The 15,079-nt window shown below is 59.0% G+C and overlaps 1 protein-coding gene across 1 annotated transcript; it reads right to left on the reverse strand.

The window, feature by feature from the left end:
* Nucleotides 1-2,905: 2,905 nt before the first annotated feature.
* KCNC3 (potassium voltage-gated channel subfamily C member 3) lies at nucleotides 2,906-15,017 on the reverse strand. The gene is given in 6 exon segments (XM_024978743.2): nucleotides 2,906-3,290; nucleotides 5,936-6,041; nucleotides 6,043-6,062; nucleotides 6,315-6,506; nucleotides 7,614-8,721; nucleotides 12,777-15,017. Coding segments are annotated over 6 exon segments (2,331 nt in total). The 5' UTR covers nucleotides 13,665-15,017; the 3' UTR covers nucleotides 2,906-3,273.
* Nucleotides 15,018-15,079: the final 62 nt, after the last annotated feature.

The following is a 15,079-nucleotide window of genomic DNA, read 5'->3' on the forward strand; positions in this document are numbered from 1 at the left end:
TTTTAAGAAGTTAAACCCTTTGGCAATATAATCAGTCTTCAACCCCATACCCTGGTGTCTGAAGCCTCTAGCCCTTTACCCCGCCCCACCCCGCTCCCACCAGAACCCGCCCCACCCCTCGCCCCTGGCTCGCCAGGGTTCAGGGTCCGAGGGCAGAATGGGGGGACTCAAAATGCCCCTTGCATAGGAATCGTTGCATCGAGAATCGTGCTCAGTGACGTCCCCCCAACCCTCGGGTAGGGGGTGTTCCTGAGGCCGGTGGGAGCAGAGGGAGGGAGGTTGCTAATTCCGTGGGCCCCCAACTCCAAAAAGGGGAGTCCCCTAAGGACTCTGGGACCGGTGTGGTCTCTGGGCATGGGGGAGGTAGCGCATCCTTGAGCCAGGATGGGATGTAAGAAATGATTTTCCACCCGCGAGCGTCGGGGGTTGAGGAACGTGGGGGAGGGGCTAGCTGGAACCCCAGCCCGGGTGGATATGTCAGTTTCCCAAGCTTCTGATATTCCAGCGTTCCTCCACTCGGGAACAGTCTCTACATTTTAAATGTAGACACCTCTAACCTAAATAAACGGTGTCCTGGCCAAGCAGCAGTATCTGGACTTACAGGCTTATATGCAAAATGCCAGGAAAGACAAAAAGTGTTTGTCCTTGTACTGCTTAAAACCTTAGCACATCGCCAGGGGTGCAAATACGACCCTCTGGGAAACATTGGTGTCTATGAAGGTGCCTTTGGGACACCATTTAAAGAAAGGGGATCTTGGAGGGGACAGGGTTATCCATAAGAAGGGGGGTGTCCCGGAAAGATCTGGTTCCCTGGAATTGCAGACAGGTTGAACCTATCTTGAAAATTCTAGCGTCAGGGGAACCTGAGCTGGATGTCTGATGTCAGGTTTAGGATGTCCAGGAAGTGTTCAGAGTGTGGCAAAAATTGGAGCATCCCAAAGGCTGAACGTGAGTTCAAGGGCTGGGTCAAGTCTTGGAGGTTTGAGAGGTGCTGGGATGCAGCCCAGGGGTTAGGACTGAGGGGTGGGGGGACTTGGGGGGGCGGGTAGCATCTGTGTGCAGAGAGGTTAAGTCCCAGGAGCGTGCTGGGATTTGGAAGATGCGTGCCAGAATCGGCCTCAGGAATTCTGAGGGCAGGTCTCATGTCCTGGGAATCTGGAGGGGGTGTTGCAGAATTTTGTGTGCTAGGGCCAGAACATCCCAGGAATACCAGGATGGGAGGTCTGAGTCCATGCAGCAATAGAGGCGAGCAGATCCCTGGGGTTGGGGGCGGTGGGTGGGTAGGAGAGGCGGAAAGAGTGAAATTCACCAGCGGGATGCTCCTAAAGGCTGAGGGAGCAGCTGTCCGCAGGCCCTCCCCGCCCCCCCTTCGTGCCTCCGCTTCTACCATCTGAGCTCAGTTCCCGTTTTTGGCTTGGGTGACTGTTCCTCCTTCCCCCACACTGCTGCTAATTTTTTAAAAAATCAGTGCGTGATGGGTTGCCCCCCTGGGGTGAAGGGTAGGAGGCTAAGAGACCCTCCTGTGGTGTGGCTTAAAGGCCAGCCCGACCCCCTTGAAGGTCCCCACCCGCTTCCCAGAATGTCCCTTCCCTTGCTCGCGGCATGCAGCCCCCCGCGGCTTATTGCTGAGGTGGAGTTGGAGAGGGCGGGGGTCCAGGTTGGAGGAGGCATGCAGAGTTGGGGGGAGGCGACCCAAAATGTGATTGGCATAATTTGGACGTATTTACACGAGTTGATGGGGGGGGCGGGGGTTTCCTATGGCTCTGGAGACCTGAGAAGGCTTTTTTTTAAGGAGGGGCAGAGTTGGGGGAATGGGTTTTGGCTCCTCCCCCTCCATCCTGGGGGCCCAGGTCTGGGTGAGGGGCCCGGGGGTGTCTGCTGGCGTCGTCGTCTCCGTTGCATATTATTAATGACTTTTTTTGTTTTTGTTTTTGTAAAAAAAACCCTTTCCCCCACCCCCCACCCCCAGCTCCTTTGACCTTCTTCCCTGTCACCCCCGAGTCCCCCCACGGGGGGGAGGGGAGCGCTAGAGGATGGAGGGCAGGGTTGGGGGAGCGCGGCGGGCGGCCCTGGGGGAGCCGGGGGGAGTGGCAAGGGGGGCGAGGCGCAGGGACACCCCGCTCAGGCCCGCGATGCTGCTCAGGCTGCGGGATTTCTCGTAACCTGGGGGCGGGGGAAAGGGCAGAAACACAAAAGGAAGAGAGGAGATGCGGGTGCAGGCGGAGGGTCCAGCAGACAGCGGGACCCCAAGACAGAGGGAAGCAGGAGAGAAACAAACAGAAGGGATACGAGATGGAGAGAAAGACGGAGACAGAGACAGGAAGAGGTGGAGGGAGAAGGTGGGACACAGAAGGCAAGAGAGAGACGGTGGAGACAAGAGAGCCGGACACCAGGACACAAGAAGACAGACGGCAGGAAACGGGTAGATGGACAGAGGCGGACCAAGGAGACGAGAGAGAAGTGAACAAATCGGACAGTCAGTTGGCATCGAGGAGAAAGGTGCAGACATGGGGAGGGGGGAGAGACTCAGGGTTAGGAGGCAAGGTGGCACCCACCGAGCCTCCTCCACCCTGCCCCCACCACCGCCCGCCCCCCCAACCCCCGTCCCCCCTAGTTGGCCCCCTCGTCTGAGGCAAAAAGGTGGGAGGGCAGCGAGGCAGATGGTGGGCAGCACGGGCGTGGGGAGGGAGCTTGGGTGGAATGCCAGTGGGCGAGCAGCTGGTGGGGAGGGCTTGGGAAGTGATGGGTGGGGCCGCAGGCGGTGGGGGGCTAACCTAGACGGAGAAAGAGGAGGACGGGGCGTTGCGGGGTGGACTGTGAGGGGCTGAATGGAGCACAAGTCGGCAGTACCCCCCTGGGCGGGGCCGGGGCAGGGTGGTGCTGAAGGACAGCTCCAAGAGCAGTCTGATGTCGGCAAGGCTCAGCCGAAGGTTGTAATGGGCTGTCTTTAAAGGCTCAAGCTTTCAGATGGGAACCTTCTGATGGGAAGGTCCTGATAGCATCTGGATACTCAAGGGATTTAAGGCTTAGGGGCAGGTGTGGGGTTTCTTGAAAACTTAGGAATGTCTTGAGAGTTCTGCCAGTATCTGGGCTGTTCTAGGGCTTTCCTAGCCAGTACCAATGGGTCACTCTGGACGTGGGCATCTTGACAGGAGGAGACAGGGCCTGGGGGGGAGTCAGAAGCCCAGTATCTTGGAGTCACCCCCTCCCAGCCATTCCCAGTTGCTAACCTGGGGGAAAGGGGCAGGGGGGGATCGAGGGTCTCGCGAGGTCTCAGGCGGTGACAAGAGCTGGGGACAGAAATACACAGAGTCACGGCGGGGGGAGGGTGGCCAGGGAGAACCCCCCAACACAGCCTCACTGTTGGGGGGCCGGAGAAATGCCGGGATCTCTTCCTCCTCTCTGGTGTTTTCCGCGGGAGGGGAGCAGTGAAATGGGGGGCGGCCAGAGACATCAAATATGGAAGGAGCTTCCGGGGTGGCTTGGGGGGGTGGGGGGAGGATGAAGGGAGAGAGGAGGGGGAATACTGGGGAGGAGGGGGGGATGCAGGTCAGGTGCTGTACCCAGCAGCACCTGAGGGAAGACAGAGAAGGGGGCTGATGGGGTGGGTGGGGACCAGGTCAGGAGGAAGGGTCTTGAAAGAAGGGGGGCTAGGGAACAGTGGAGGGTGAAGGAGAAGTTAAAAGAGGAAGACAGGTGTGTGGAAGGGGTGGGGAGTCGGGGGAGGGAGTTCAGCCAGCCCCATCAGCTCCAGCCATTATTTGAGTTCAATGAATGGATTTTGCATTAGAGGCAAAAGAAGCAGAGACCCCCCCCCCCAAGCCAACCTCCGCCAATCCCCCAACTCCTCCCTTACCCACATTCCCAAGTCCTCCTGCCCCATCCCTCAATTTCATAGGGGCCCATCCAGACCTGGGGGTGGGGGAACAAAGGGAGTAGGCAACAGGGCTGGGTGCAAGCGGGGATGGGCTGAGATGGGAACAGGGAGGTGGGGGTTGGTAATGAGATGACAGTGGAGGATGATGGGGGAGGTGAGGGTTGCAACAGGAGAGGTCCAGGAATGGAACAAGAAGAGCCAGACAGTCCCCTCTGGACTAGGAGCCCGCAAGCCTACTTCTTGTCCTGCATCTACTCTGTGGCTGGCGGTTGGCCATGGCCCTCTCTGAGCTTCTGAAAGGGCCGTGAAAGAAGGGGCTTTAGATGTGGTTCTCCTTGGAGGCTCCCTGAGTCCTGCTCTGCCATCTCCTTAGGCTGCAGCTAGGGATTCTTTAAGCTGCATTTGGAAGGAAGACTCATAGGTGTTTGTTGAATGAATAAGTGATGGACCAGGTGCCTTCAGGTGGCTTCTCAACACTTTTAAGATCAAATCCAGCCTCTCACCATGGCCCAAAACACTTCCCCCTAGGCTCCTCCCCTCTCCTCTTGGCCATTCAACTCCAACCACACTTTCCTCCTTGCTATTCCTTTAACAAACCAAGGGCATCCCACCTCAGCACCTCAGGGCCTTTGAACTTGCTCTTTCTTCTGCTCGCTGGTCCTTTTTGAGCTTCAAGTTTTAGGTTGCCTTCTCAGAAAGACCTTAACAGACCCCCTTTATCTGACCTGGTTAGAGTAATTATCTTGTTTGTTTTCTGTTTCCCCCACTCATGGAGTGGAGAACTTCCCTGTAAAGGGCCAGATAGTCAATATTTCCAGGGCTTTGTGGGCCATAACATACATCTCTGTTGAAACTATTCCACTCTGCTGTTGTACACAGTGGCTGTGTTCCAATAAAGCTTTATTTACAAAGCAACTGGCGGAGAGGTTTGGCCCTTGGCTATAGTACGTTGTCACAGGGCTCTAGAGTATCAGCTCTGTGATGGGAGATGTGTGCTTTGTGCCCTGCCAAATCTCCACTGCCTGGAACTCCACCCGCAATCATTAGTTGCTGAATTAATGAATGAAGTTAGGGGTTAGCTGGGGTTGTTGTGAGGATTACAGAATATATGGCATGTGGAAAGTGTGCAGTTATGTTTGCTGAATAATTCACCTGCTGTCCCCTCACTCTCTCTCTGACCTCCCCACTGTCCAGTCCTGGCCCTGTTCCTCTGCCTCTCTTCTTCCCCATCCCTGGAGCTCTGACCCTGGCTCAGGCTTTGTCCTCTCCCCTGGGACCCTCACTCCAGCCTCCACCTCAGCCTCCCGACCTGCAGTCTCCCCATTCCAGTGCCTCCTCATGAAGTCCCAGAGTGGACCTCAGTTCAGTTCGGTCACTCAGTTGTGTCCGACTCTTTGTGACCCCATGGACTGCAGCACGCCAGGCCTCCCTGTCCATCACCAACTCCCAGAGCTTGTTCACACTCATGTCTGACCTGCTCCTTCCCAGATCCCAGGACAGGGCTCCTCAGCTCAGCCTGCTCTCCTGCCTCAGGTCTGGGTCTGCATCTGCCTCTCCCACCAAACTGGGGGTAGAGGACAGGGTTGATGTGCTCCCCGTTGATTCCCTGTGCTTAGCACCAGGAGCATGTATGTGGGTGCTTGGTAAGTGCTGTCCAAGCCACAAGTGACTGCATAAGTGGCTGGTCTTTCTCACCTCATCCTGTACTCAGAACGTCCTGGGTGTATGCCCCCTTTTCTTGATTAAACAAACAAAAGTAAAACCAAGGTGGGGAGGCAGGGGAAGAGATGTGGATGGGGGTGAGGATGGAGGTCAGTCGTGAGGCCATTGGGGTGGGGGGGTCAGGCACACGGTGGGAAGGGGTGGGGTGATTTCTAGCAGTTAGTGAGAGGCAGGGCAAGTCCTGGGCAGATGGGTGTGGGGTCAGTGTCGGGGCTGGGGGTTAATTGGATGGAGCTGTTCACAGTGAGGGGGTGGGAGTCTCGGTCAGTGGGGGCTGCATGTTCTCAGATGGGTTAGTCAGGAGGGAAGGGGTTCACAGGGATGGGGGCTACTTACCCCGGGGGGAGGGGGTTCGTCCACTAGGGGGATATCCAGGCTGCAGCGTTGGCGTTGAGGTCGGGCAAGAAGCTTGGGGGGCCTGGCTTACGCCAGTCTGGGGGGGGCAGTGGGGGAGCACCAGTGGCTGGGGGGTGGGGGAAGAGGCCAGAGGGTCCGGGGTGGGGTGGGGTGGGGGGGAAATGGAGATGCAATAAAGACAGGTGAAGGGTCAGTGGTGAGGAAATTCGGGGGAGGGGGTCTGAGAGGGAGGGAATTGGGGGCCAGGAGGTGGGGGAAGGGAAGTCCAGCACCTCCTCCCCCATCTCCCTCTCTGCCCTCCCCTAGGGGAGGGCAGAGAGGGAGGGTCCCAGGTGGGGGCCAGTGGAGGGCACCTCACCTTTCCGGATGGAGCCATCAGGGGATGGGGCATAGTCGGTGAGGAGGAAGCAGGCTCGGTCCCGGCCGTAGCGGCCCCGGCTCCCAGGGGTGATGGGACTCTTGTCTTCCGGGGACATGGCGGGTTGGTCAATGGCCGGGCAGTCCTCGTGGGCAAGTGCAGCAGCTGCAGGGTCCCCATTGGGGCGGGGATCTGTGTTCAGAGGGGCAGACAGAGACACAAAGGCGACAGTGAGGTGTGGGAACTTGTGGAGGAGAGGGTGCCAGACGTGCAGGGGGTCAGGGGGGTGTGGCTGGTGGGTTTGGGGAGCAGGGTCATGGCCAGGAGGGTGTTGAGTCTTGGGAAGGACAGCAGGGAAGGGTGTTGAAGGCCAGGAAGTGGAGTCAGGCCAGGCACTGGGTGCCGAGAAGGGCAGCACTGGAACAGGGCATTGGGTGTTTGGAGGGATGGGAACAGAAGAGGTGGCTGGGAAGTGAGCTGGGTACTGGTGGGCTGCGTGGTTGAAATGGACTGAATGAGGTTCAGCTGTGGTTGGGTGCGTGCTGTGGGATAGGTTTGGAAGGGTGGCTGGGAGGGATGAGGAGGCTGGGAGGTGGTTGTCTAGGGAGGGGTGTTGGACGCTGGCAAGGGCACAGTGGGGAGGCGTTGGGAAGGTGACAGATGAGGGAGGGGGAGGTGGGGGTCCCCTAGGCTCTGACTCCAGCTATTTTTAATTGGTGTGAAACTGGGTCAGCGGCTGAGGGAGCAAGATGGGGGGCCGGGCGGCCCAGCTCCGTTTCTTGACCTATTTAAGGCATGGGGGTGGGGCCCCCAAGCCTCTCCCTCCCCCCGGACAGTCACCCCAATCCCTGCTTCTGACTCCCCTGGGGGGAGGGACGCACAGGCTCAGTCAACTTTCCTCTCATTTCCTTCATCACATAAGCTGCAGCTGCCCCTGGCCTGTTTCTGGTCCTCGATTCCCATGTGAAACTCTCTCCCCATGTCTCTCTGAACCACCCCCCTTTACTCTGAGTCCCTCTCACCATATGGCTGATCACTCTGCCCTCCCCCCAGACCCCCTGAATACCTTGGCTGTAGGTCTGTCTCTCCCTAAAACTCTTTCACACGAAATCTGCTTCTCCATCACTGCTTGCTTCCCTGCTTCTTCTCTGGCCTCAGCACCTGCTGTTCCCTTTCCTCTTTCCTGTGTCCGTTGGTGACCACCTCCGAGCCTCAGCACATACCTCCTGCCCCCCTCAGCACTACCCCACCTCTGCCTGCCCACTCCGCCCCCCTCCACCCCTGGTGACCCCTCCTCACCTGCCCGGTTGATCTCAACCACTTCCTCCTGAGCCAATGGGCAGGGCTCCCCAGGGGCCGGCAGAGGAGGCAGCCCCATGATTCCGAGCCCACCCGCTCCCCCTCTGAGCAGCCCAGGGTGCGTGTGGGGGCCCGGTGGGTAAGCCCCGGCCACAGTCACCCCCATGGAGGGCGGGGTGATGGGGGGTGGGGGGCTGATGCCGCCGCTGCCATGGTGAGGAGGGAGGGGGGGTGGTGGGGGTGGGTCGGGCTTGCAATAGTTGGGCGAGCCAGGCTGCGGGGGCCGGGGAATGTGTTTGTTCTTCTTCTTGGGCAGCTTCTGTTTGGCCATGGCCAGCGAATAGTACATGCCGAAGTTGTTCACAATGACGGGCACCGGCATGGCGATGGTGAGCACCCCGGCCAGGGCACACAGTGCCCCGACCAGCATCCCCGACCACGTCTTGGGGTACATGTCTCCGTAGCCCAGGGTTGTCATGGTGACCACGGCCCACCAGAAGCCGATGGGGATATTCTTGAAGTAGGTGTGGTTGGAGCCCAGGATGTCGTTGGGGTCGGCGCCAATGCGCTCAGCGTAGTAGATCATGGTGGCGAAAATGAGCACACCCAGGGCCAGGAAAATGATAAGCAGCAGGAACTCGTTGGTGCTGGCGCGGAGCGTGTGGCCGAGCACGCGCAGCCCCACGAAGTGCCGCGTGAGCTTGAAGATCCGCAGGATCCGGACGAAGCGGACGACCCGCAGGAAGCCCAGCACGTCTTTGGCGGCCTTGGAGCTGAGGCCTGAGAGCCCCACCTCCAGATAGAAGGGCAGGATGGCCACACAGTCAATGATGTTGAGGCTGCTCTTGAGAAATTCCACCTTGTCTGGGCAGAAGGTGATGCGCATGAGAAACTCAAAGGTGAACCAGACCACACACACGCCCTCCACGTAGGTCAGGAAGGGCTCCGTCTCCACCTCCACATTGGTGACGTTCTCCGGCGGAGCCCCAGGGATCGGGGAGGCTTGTGTCACTGTCTTGTTACTGATGTGGATGAAGCCCTCATGGGTCTCCAGGCAGAAGGTGGTGATGGAGATGAGGATGAAGAAGAGGGAGGCGAAGGCCACATACTGTGGGGCAGGGTGGGAGAAAAAGGGCAAAAGGTGACCCAGGCATCTGGTCAACCAGCCATCTACCCAAGACCCTCCCAGTGGCCCCTTTCTCAGACCCAAACTCCAGGGGAATCCAGGTGTCCCAGCCCCAATGCGTCCATCGCTTCTTGCATCCTGTTCTCCCTAAAGCTTGCAAAAGGATCAGAGGCAGCTCTCCCCCAGCTCGGGAGAGGAGCTGGCCCCAGCCGCAGCAGCAGATGGTCCACTTCTTTCCTGGAAACAGCAATTTCTGGCTCTGTGCTCTGTCTCCTAGACCACCACCCCCCCCCCACCACCCTCCTGTTCCCTGTGTCATATCTCAGGGGTCCCTGGCAGGGTCCAATGATTCTGCTGGGGGGTGGGGGAAGGGAGACTAAAACCATGCATCCTGTGTCTCAGAGGCTTTGGGGCTTGCCTTGGAACTGGGGGGAAGGGGAAGGGGAGAAGGTGGATGGGGAGGCAGAACCAGGAGGTGGTTAAGAGTAGGAAAGCCTGGGTTTGAATCCAGCTTTTTCTTTGCCTAATTGGGCAAGGAGATTAAGCCTTCTGAACCTCAAGTTTTGGTGTTTTATTTTTACAGGATTATTGTAAGGATTACATTAGATGAATATACAAAGGACTTGGCCCCAAAACCAGTGCTTGAGCTTTTGTTAGGGTATAGGGGCATCAGTTAAAGGGGGGCCAAGATTGAGACCTCAGGTGCCAATGTTTAAGGGCCATGATGCTAATGACCGAGTCCGAGAAAACAGAGAAGGCTGGGTGAGGCCCTCACCCAGAGAAAACAGCAAAGGGGTGGACCCACAGAGGAGAGGAGCGGTGTCAGGGCTCTGAAGAAAGAAGAAAGTGAAGGGTCAAGACTGAAAAAAAGGGAAGATGATAGGGGTGGGGTTTAAGGCTCTGGAAACGAAGGGAATGTCTGGGGCTTGGGCGTAGAAGAAAGGGAGAGGGTAGGGCTAGGTCCAAGGAGAGGTGAGGGGACTGGTCGGAGGTTCAGAGGTATGGGTGCCTGGATCATTTCAAGATGGGGAAGGATCTGTGTCCTGAGCGCACAATGGTGTGGGTTTTGATGAAGGCCTTGAGGACTGAAGGCAGGGTCAAGATCTTGAAGGCCTCTAGGAATTGTAGTTGGCTTTATCAAATATATAGAAGGGAGGTCAAAGCAGTAGGGTTAGTCCTGAGAAGGGGATGGGCGTTGAGGTAGAGGGAGCTTTAATCAGATAGGTAGAGAAGAGAGAGACGGGGCTGCAGAGAAGAGAGGAGAGCCAGTGTTAGGCTGCAGAAATGACCCTAGACCTTGGGGTAGCCTAGGGGGAGGGAGGGTCAGCGCTGGCCCTCTGCCCCACCCCCCTCTTCGTTTCTCCGCAGTGGTTTAAGAGGCCAGAGGCCGGCGCAGAGCGCATGCCCGGTCCCGCCCCCCGCCCCGCACCCCACTCCGAACCGGGCGCAGCGCGCAGGCTGCGGCACCGCAGTGGGGGCGGGCCGGCCAGGCCAGGGGGCGGGGCGCGCGGTGGCTAGCACCACGGACAGCTCCCCCGCCGCAGTGCGCAGCCGCAGGGACTGGGAGCAGTCTTAACCCCTACCGGGCCGGAGCGGAACAGCCGGTGCGCAGCCGCGGTGCCGCTTCACAGAGGGAGGCCACAGGCCAGAAGCTTGAGTAACTCCTTCCCTCCCAGGACACAGAAAGAAAGGTGGGCACCCGCCGCAGTGCGCAGCTGGACAGCGTCAGGATTGGTTTACCCCCTTGTCCCAAGATGGTTCAAAAGCAGAAGGGGTAGGAGAGCATGGAGTACCTGTAAGAAGGAAAGGGGAGATTACGGAGAGGGGAGCGAGGGGGGAGGAAACCGGACCCTCCACTTTGCTCTGGCTTCAGCTCTCGACTCTCAAACTTTCACTTGAAGGCTAGAAAGTGCTTGACACTACATGGACACTCAAAACACAGCTGTAAAGTAAATAAATGTCCTCCGGAGCTGTCCTGAACCCCTAGCTTCACCTCAGGACCCTTCAATGGGGTCACAAGAGGGAAGGGCTCCCCAGGCCATGGAAGGAGGGTGACTCTCAGAGGCCTGTGGGGGCATCTAGGGCCACGTCCCTTCCGCACCTCCTCTCCCCCACCTCCCTCCACCCCAAACCCAAATCCTGCCAACTCAGCGCTTCCCGGGGACCAAACTTTATGCGGTGCCTCCGGGCCCCCCTCCCTCCCTCTCACTCCCTCCCCCGGCGTGAATGCGGCACTGCGGCTCCGCGTCCTTCCCGGCCCAGGACGCGGCACGGTGGGGGGAGGGTGCCGGACAGCTACTCCGGGTGTTTGGGTCCCCAAGAGGCTAGGAGGGGGGCTGGAGTCTCTCCTCTTTCCCTCCTTTTTCTTATTCCCCCTATCTCGAACTGTCTTCTCTCCATCAACACAGGGAGGAAGTTAGGAGGAGGAAGAGGTTCAAGTGAGAACTAGTGGGGAGGCTAGCTATTTAGCCAAAGAAGTTACAGATTTTTGAGGAAAGTTTTTTAGCGGGGAGATGAAGGGATCTTTGGGGGTAGTCTAGAATTTTGAGGGCGATAAGGCGGGAGAGAGGATAAGGCTGGAGTGTGGGCTCTTTGGTTCATTTTGCAGGGACGGGGGTCAGGAAGGGCTGAGGAGCCCAGTTCTAGGCTTCAGACTGGGTAGTGGGGGGGCGGAGGTTGTTGAGAAGGATGAAGCAAGCAAGCAGGGATTGGAACCAGGGATGGGGGAACAGGTGGAAAGAAACCAGAAAGAACTGGGAGCTATTTTGAGAAGGAAGTTTTGGGTCTGAAAACTTGAGGGTCCCAAGGATTGAGGTTAGGTAAAAGTTCTGGAGCAGGAAGGAAAGTCATTTACTGACTAGGAAAAAGGCTGGGAGGCTGAGGATGGGGGTGAGGGTGGGGTTGTCCCAGAGATAGAAAGTGGGCTATGCAGTTTAAACAATGGAACGGAGAAGCTGGGAGAATCTGTGGATGAGGCAGAAGCGATTCTAGAGGGCATATGGGAAGTTCTGGAGATGAAAGACATTCTGGGGGCTCGGGACTCTTCTGGAGACGTTGAGGAGGAGTGTGAAAGCTTTGGGGGAAGTCTGGAGCTGTATTGAGAAACCCTCAGGAGAGGAGTTGGTGTGAAGAATGCGAGAAGGGATGTGAAACACAGAGGGGGCAGCAGGGATCCAGGAGAGAAGATGCCCCAAGACTCAGCGTGCAGTGAGGGTGACGGGGGAGTGTCCTAGCAGGAGCAAGTGGTTTGGAGGTTCAGAGGGGTCTGGGGGGCTCTGAGAGTGGGGTGGGAACTATTCTGAGACTTAAAGGGCAGAAGAAGCAGGAGGGCTCAAAGATAACCAGAAGACGCAAACTTGGAAAGAGGGAGGGGATTTGGAGATGGGCAGAGGGAGAATGAGAGAGGTGCTGGGAGAGCCTGCAGGACTGAAGGTTGGAGAACTGAAGAACAGGCTTCACGGGGTCTGTAGGGGATGGAGACAGTGTTCACAAGCCCTGGGACACTTTAAGGGTGAGGAAGCAATGTCTTCTGAGGATTTAGGGAGGTCCAAGAAAATGAAGGCTAGGGGAGAGTTCGCTGAGGGTCTGAAAGGTGCCCAGAGAGGTGAGAAGAGGTGAAAAGAGGCTGGGAAGACTCTGAGGGTTGAGGAAAGGTCTTCTGAAAGCTCTCTAGAGGGGTCCAGGAAAGGCGGGGGTGGGGCTGTTCAGGTAGGTTGTTTAGGATATTGGCCCATCGGAGAAGTTTCTAAGGGTCTAGGATGGACTAGAGAAGCAAGGTGGGGTTGAAAGGGGTCTGGAGGGCTCTCAGGTTGGAGAAACATCTTCTGAGGATCTGGGGATGGCCAAGAGAGGTGGGTGTGTTCAGAGGGGTACGGAAGACCCAGGAATGGGGTAAGAGGCTTCTAAGAAACTGGGAGGCTGAGAGACCAGGAGGGTCTGAGAGGGGCCAGGGGCTGAGGGCGAGGATAGGGAGCGCCCTGAGGGTCTGGGAGCTCCAGGAGAGGGGAGGGGGATGGGGGCTTTGAGAGAGCGCTCACCCTGGCGGCCCGCGACGAGTAGGGGTCTTCGAAGAGCGCCCACACCCGGGGCTGCCAGCGGCGCCACCACGTGCCGCCCGCGCCGCCCGCGCCCCCTGGCGGGCCCCCGGCGCCGCCGCCCGCGTCCTGGAAGCAGAGGCGCTTGAGCTCGCCGCCGGCGCCGTCCAGGCCGCCGCCGCCCGCGCCCGCCTCGTCGTCCAGACCCGCGTCGTGGGCGCCCGCGGCGTTGGCAGCGTTGGCGGCGCCCGAAGGGTCAGGTGCTTCGAAGGAGTCGAGCGCTTCCTCGGCGTCCCGGTGCTGCCGGTAGGTCATCCAGCAGCAGGCCTCCACGTCGGTCTCGTCGATGCCCCAAAAGCCGAGCTCCTCCTCGAAGAGCGGCCCGCACACGTCGGCCGGGCAGTGCAGCTTGCCCGTACGGTAGTAGTTGAGCACGTAGGCGAAGACACCCGGATGCCGGTCAAAGAAGAACTCATCGGCGCCCGGGTCGTAGTCGAAACGCGCCGCCGCCTCGGGCTCCGTCAGGCCGGCCAGCCGCGTCCCCGGCAGGGTGCGCAGCGTCGAGCGGTACGTCTCATGGCGCACGCCGCCCACGTTGATCACGATCTTGCCACTGTCGCCACCGCCGCCGCCGTGCCGCCCCATGGCCGCCGCCGGCAGCCCGGGGCATGGCTCGGCGCGCCGGCCCCCGGGCCCGCGGGGTGCCGGGGGGCCCGCCGGGGACGCGGCGGGGCCGGGCTGTGCAGGTTGCTGCTGCTGCAGCAGCGGTGGTGGCGGCGGCGGCGAGGGCAGCGGTGACGGGGACTCGAACGGCTGCGGCGGCGGCGCCGGCTGCTGTTTGCTAGCCCCCTGGCGCCCGCGGAAGGACGAGACGCAGACTGAGCTCAGCATTGGATAGGGGGCGGAGCGGCAGGGGCGGGGCGCTGTGGGGGCGGAGCCACGGGGGAGAGACAGATGTGACTGGGTGAGAGGAGGTGATGGAGGAAAGGGGCGGGGCCGAAGGGAGGGAGAAGCTGAATTGATTGGCCTTGGAAGGGATGGGGGCGGGGCTTAAACTGAGAAAAGGACCCAGACTCCAACACTGTCTTGCCGGACGGGGCGGGGCCGCACATGCGACACACCGATTGGGTCTTTCTGAGATAAGGGGCGGGGCCGAGCGAGGTGTTAAAGGGGCTGGATGGGACGCGAAAGTTGCCTGGTTTGGCCGCACTAGGAGAACAGAGGAGGCGGGGCTAGATGTGAGAAAGATATCTGATTTAACTAAAAAAAGGAGCGGGGCGGATAGAGGAATAGGACTTGTCCAAGCTATTTAAAGGGGCCTGACCGAGACTGGCGGAGGCAGGGGTTGGGCCACAAGGCGGATGGCCGTCCGAATTGGATGGAGACGGGCCTAAAGCGCCGGCAAGCAGTACCTGGTGGAGTGGGGCAGATGGGGACTGCCGGGTTGTGATCCTAACATTGCTTGGACGGGGCAGGGCGGATCTTAAGAAGAGGCAGGGCCACAGAAATTAGAAAGTCCTAATTCTGGGAGGGTGAGGGGGCGGGACTGGGCGAGGGGCGAGAACTGGAAATGAAGAGTGGCACTAGGCTGGACTGAAAAGGAAAAGAGAAAGGGGAAGAGGGACTAAGACCCAGTAGAGAGGGGACGGAATGGGGCGAGGCCTGGAAACCTGAGAGCTTCTGACTAGGTCTAATGGAGGAGGCGAGGTAAAGAAAGTACCGGGTCGGAGCTGCAAACTCGGCCCGATTAACCGGGCCTGGACCAGAAGAATGCCAGGATGGATGGGAAGAGACTGTGAGAGGTGGGTGGGGTCCACGAATGGTAGAAAACGTCTTGAATTGCCTGTGGAAATGCAAGACTAAGAGAGGAGAGGGGCTTTAACGGACTTGAAAGCAACCAGGGTAGGCGGGGGCGGGGCAGGGCTAAGAGTGTAGAGAATGGCTAAGGAAAATGTGAAACCTGCAAAGAGTACAAGGCTATCGGAATGGACGGAGCGGTGGAACCTAGAACGGGAAGTCTTGGAGGCCAAATAACCTGGGAGAGAGTCTTAAGGATCAGCAGGGCCTTAAAGGGGGTAACGCGGTGAGGGAAAGGGGACAAGGTATAGATAACGGCAGACTGCAGCCAGGAGAACCGAGGGATGGATGGGAACTGGTGAGGAGAGTCTTAAGGGAGGCGGAGGGGAGAAACCATTAAAACACCGGGAAGCACAGTCTAGGCTGAGGAAACAGGCGGGGCCGATAGGAAATTGGGCGGAGTCAGGTGTCAGAGCGTCCTGGAGAGAGGGCGGGGAGACCACGGCGGG

This window comes from Bos taurus, chromosome 18, assembly GCF_002263795.3.
Source record: "Bos taurus isolate L1 Dominette 01449 registration number 42190680 breed Hereford chromosome 18, ARS-UCD2.0, whole genome shotgun sequence".
In the NCBI taxonomy this organism is placed as follows: domain Eukaryota; kingdom Metazoa; phylum Chordata; class Mammalia; order Artiodactyla; family Bovidae; genus Bos; species Bos taurus.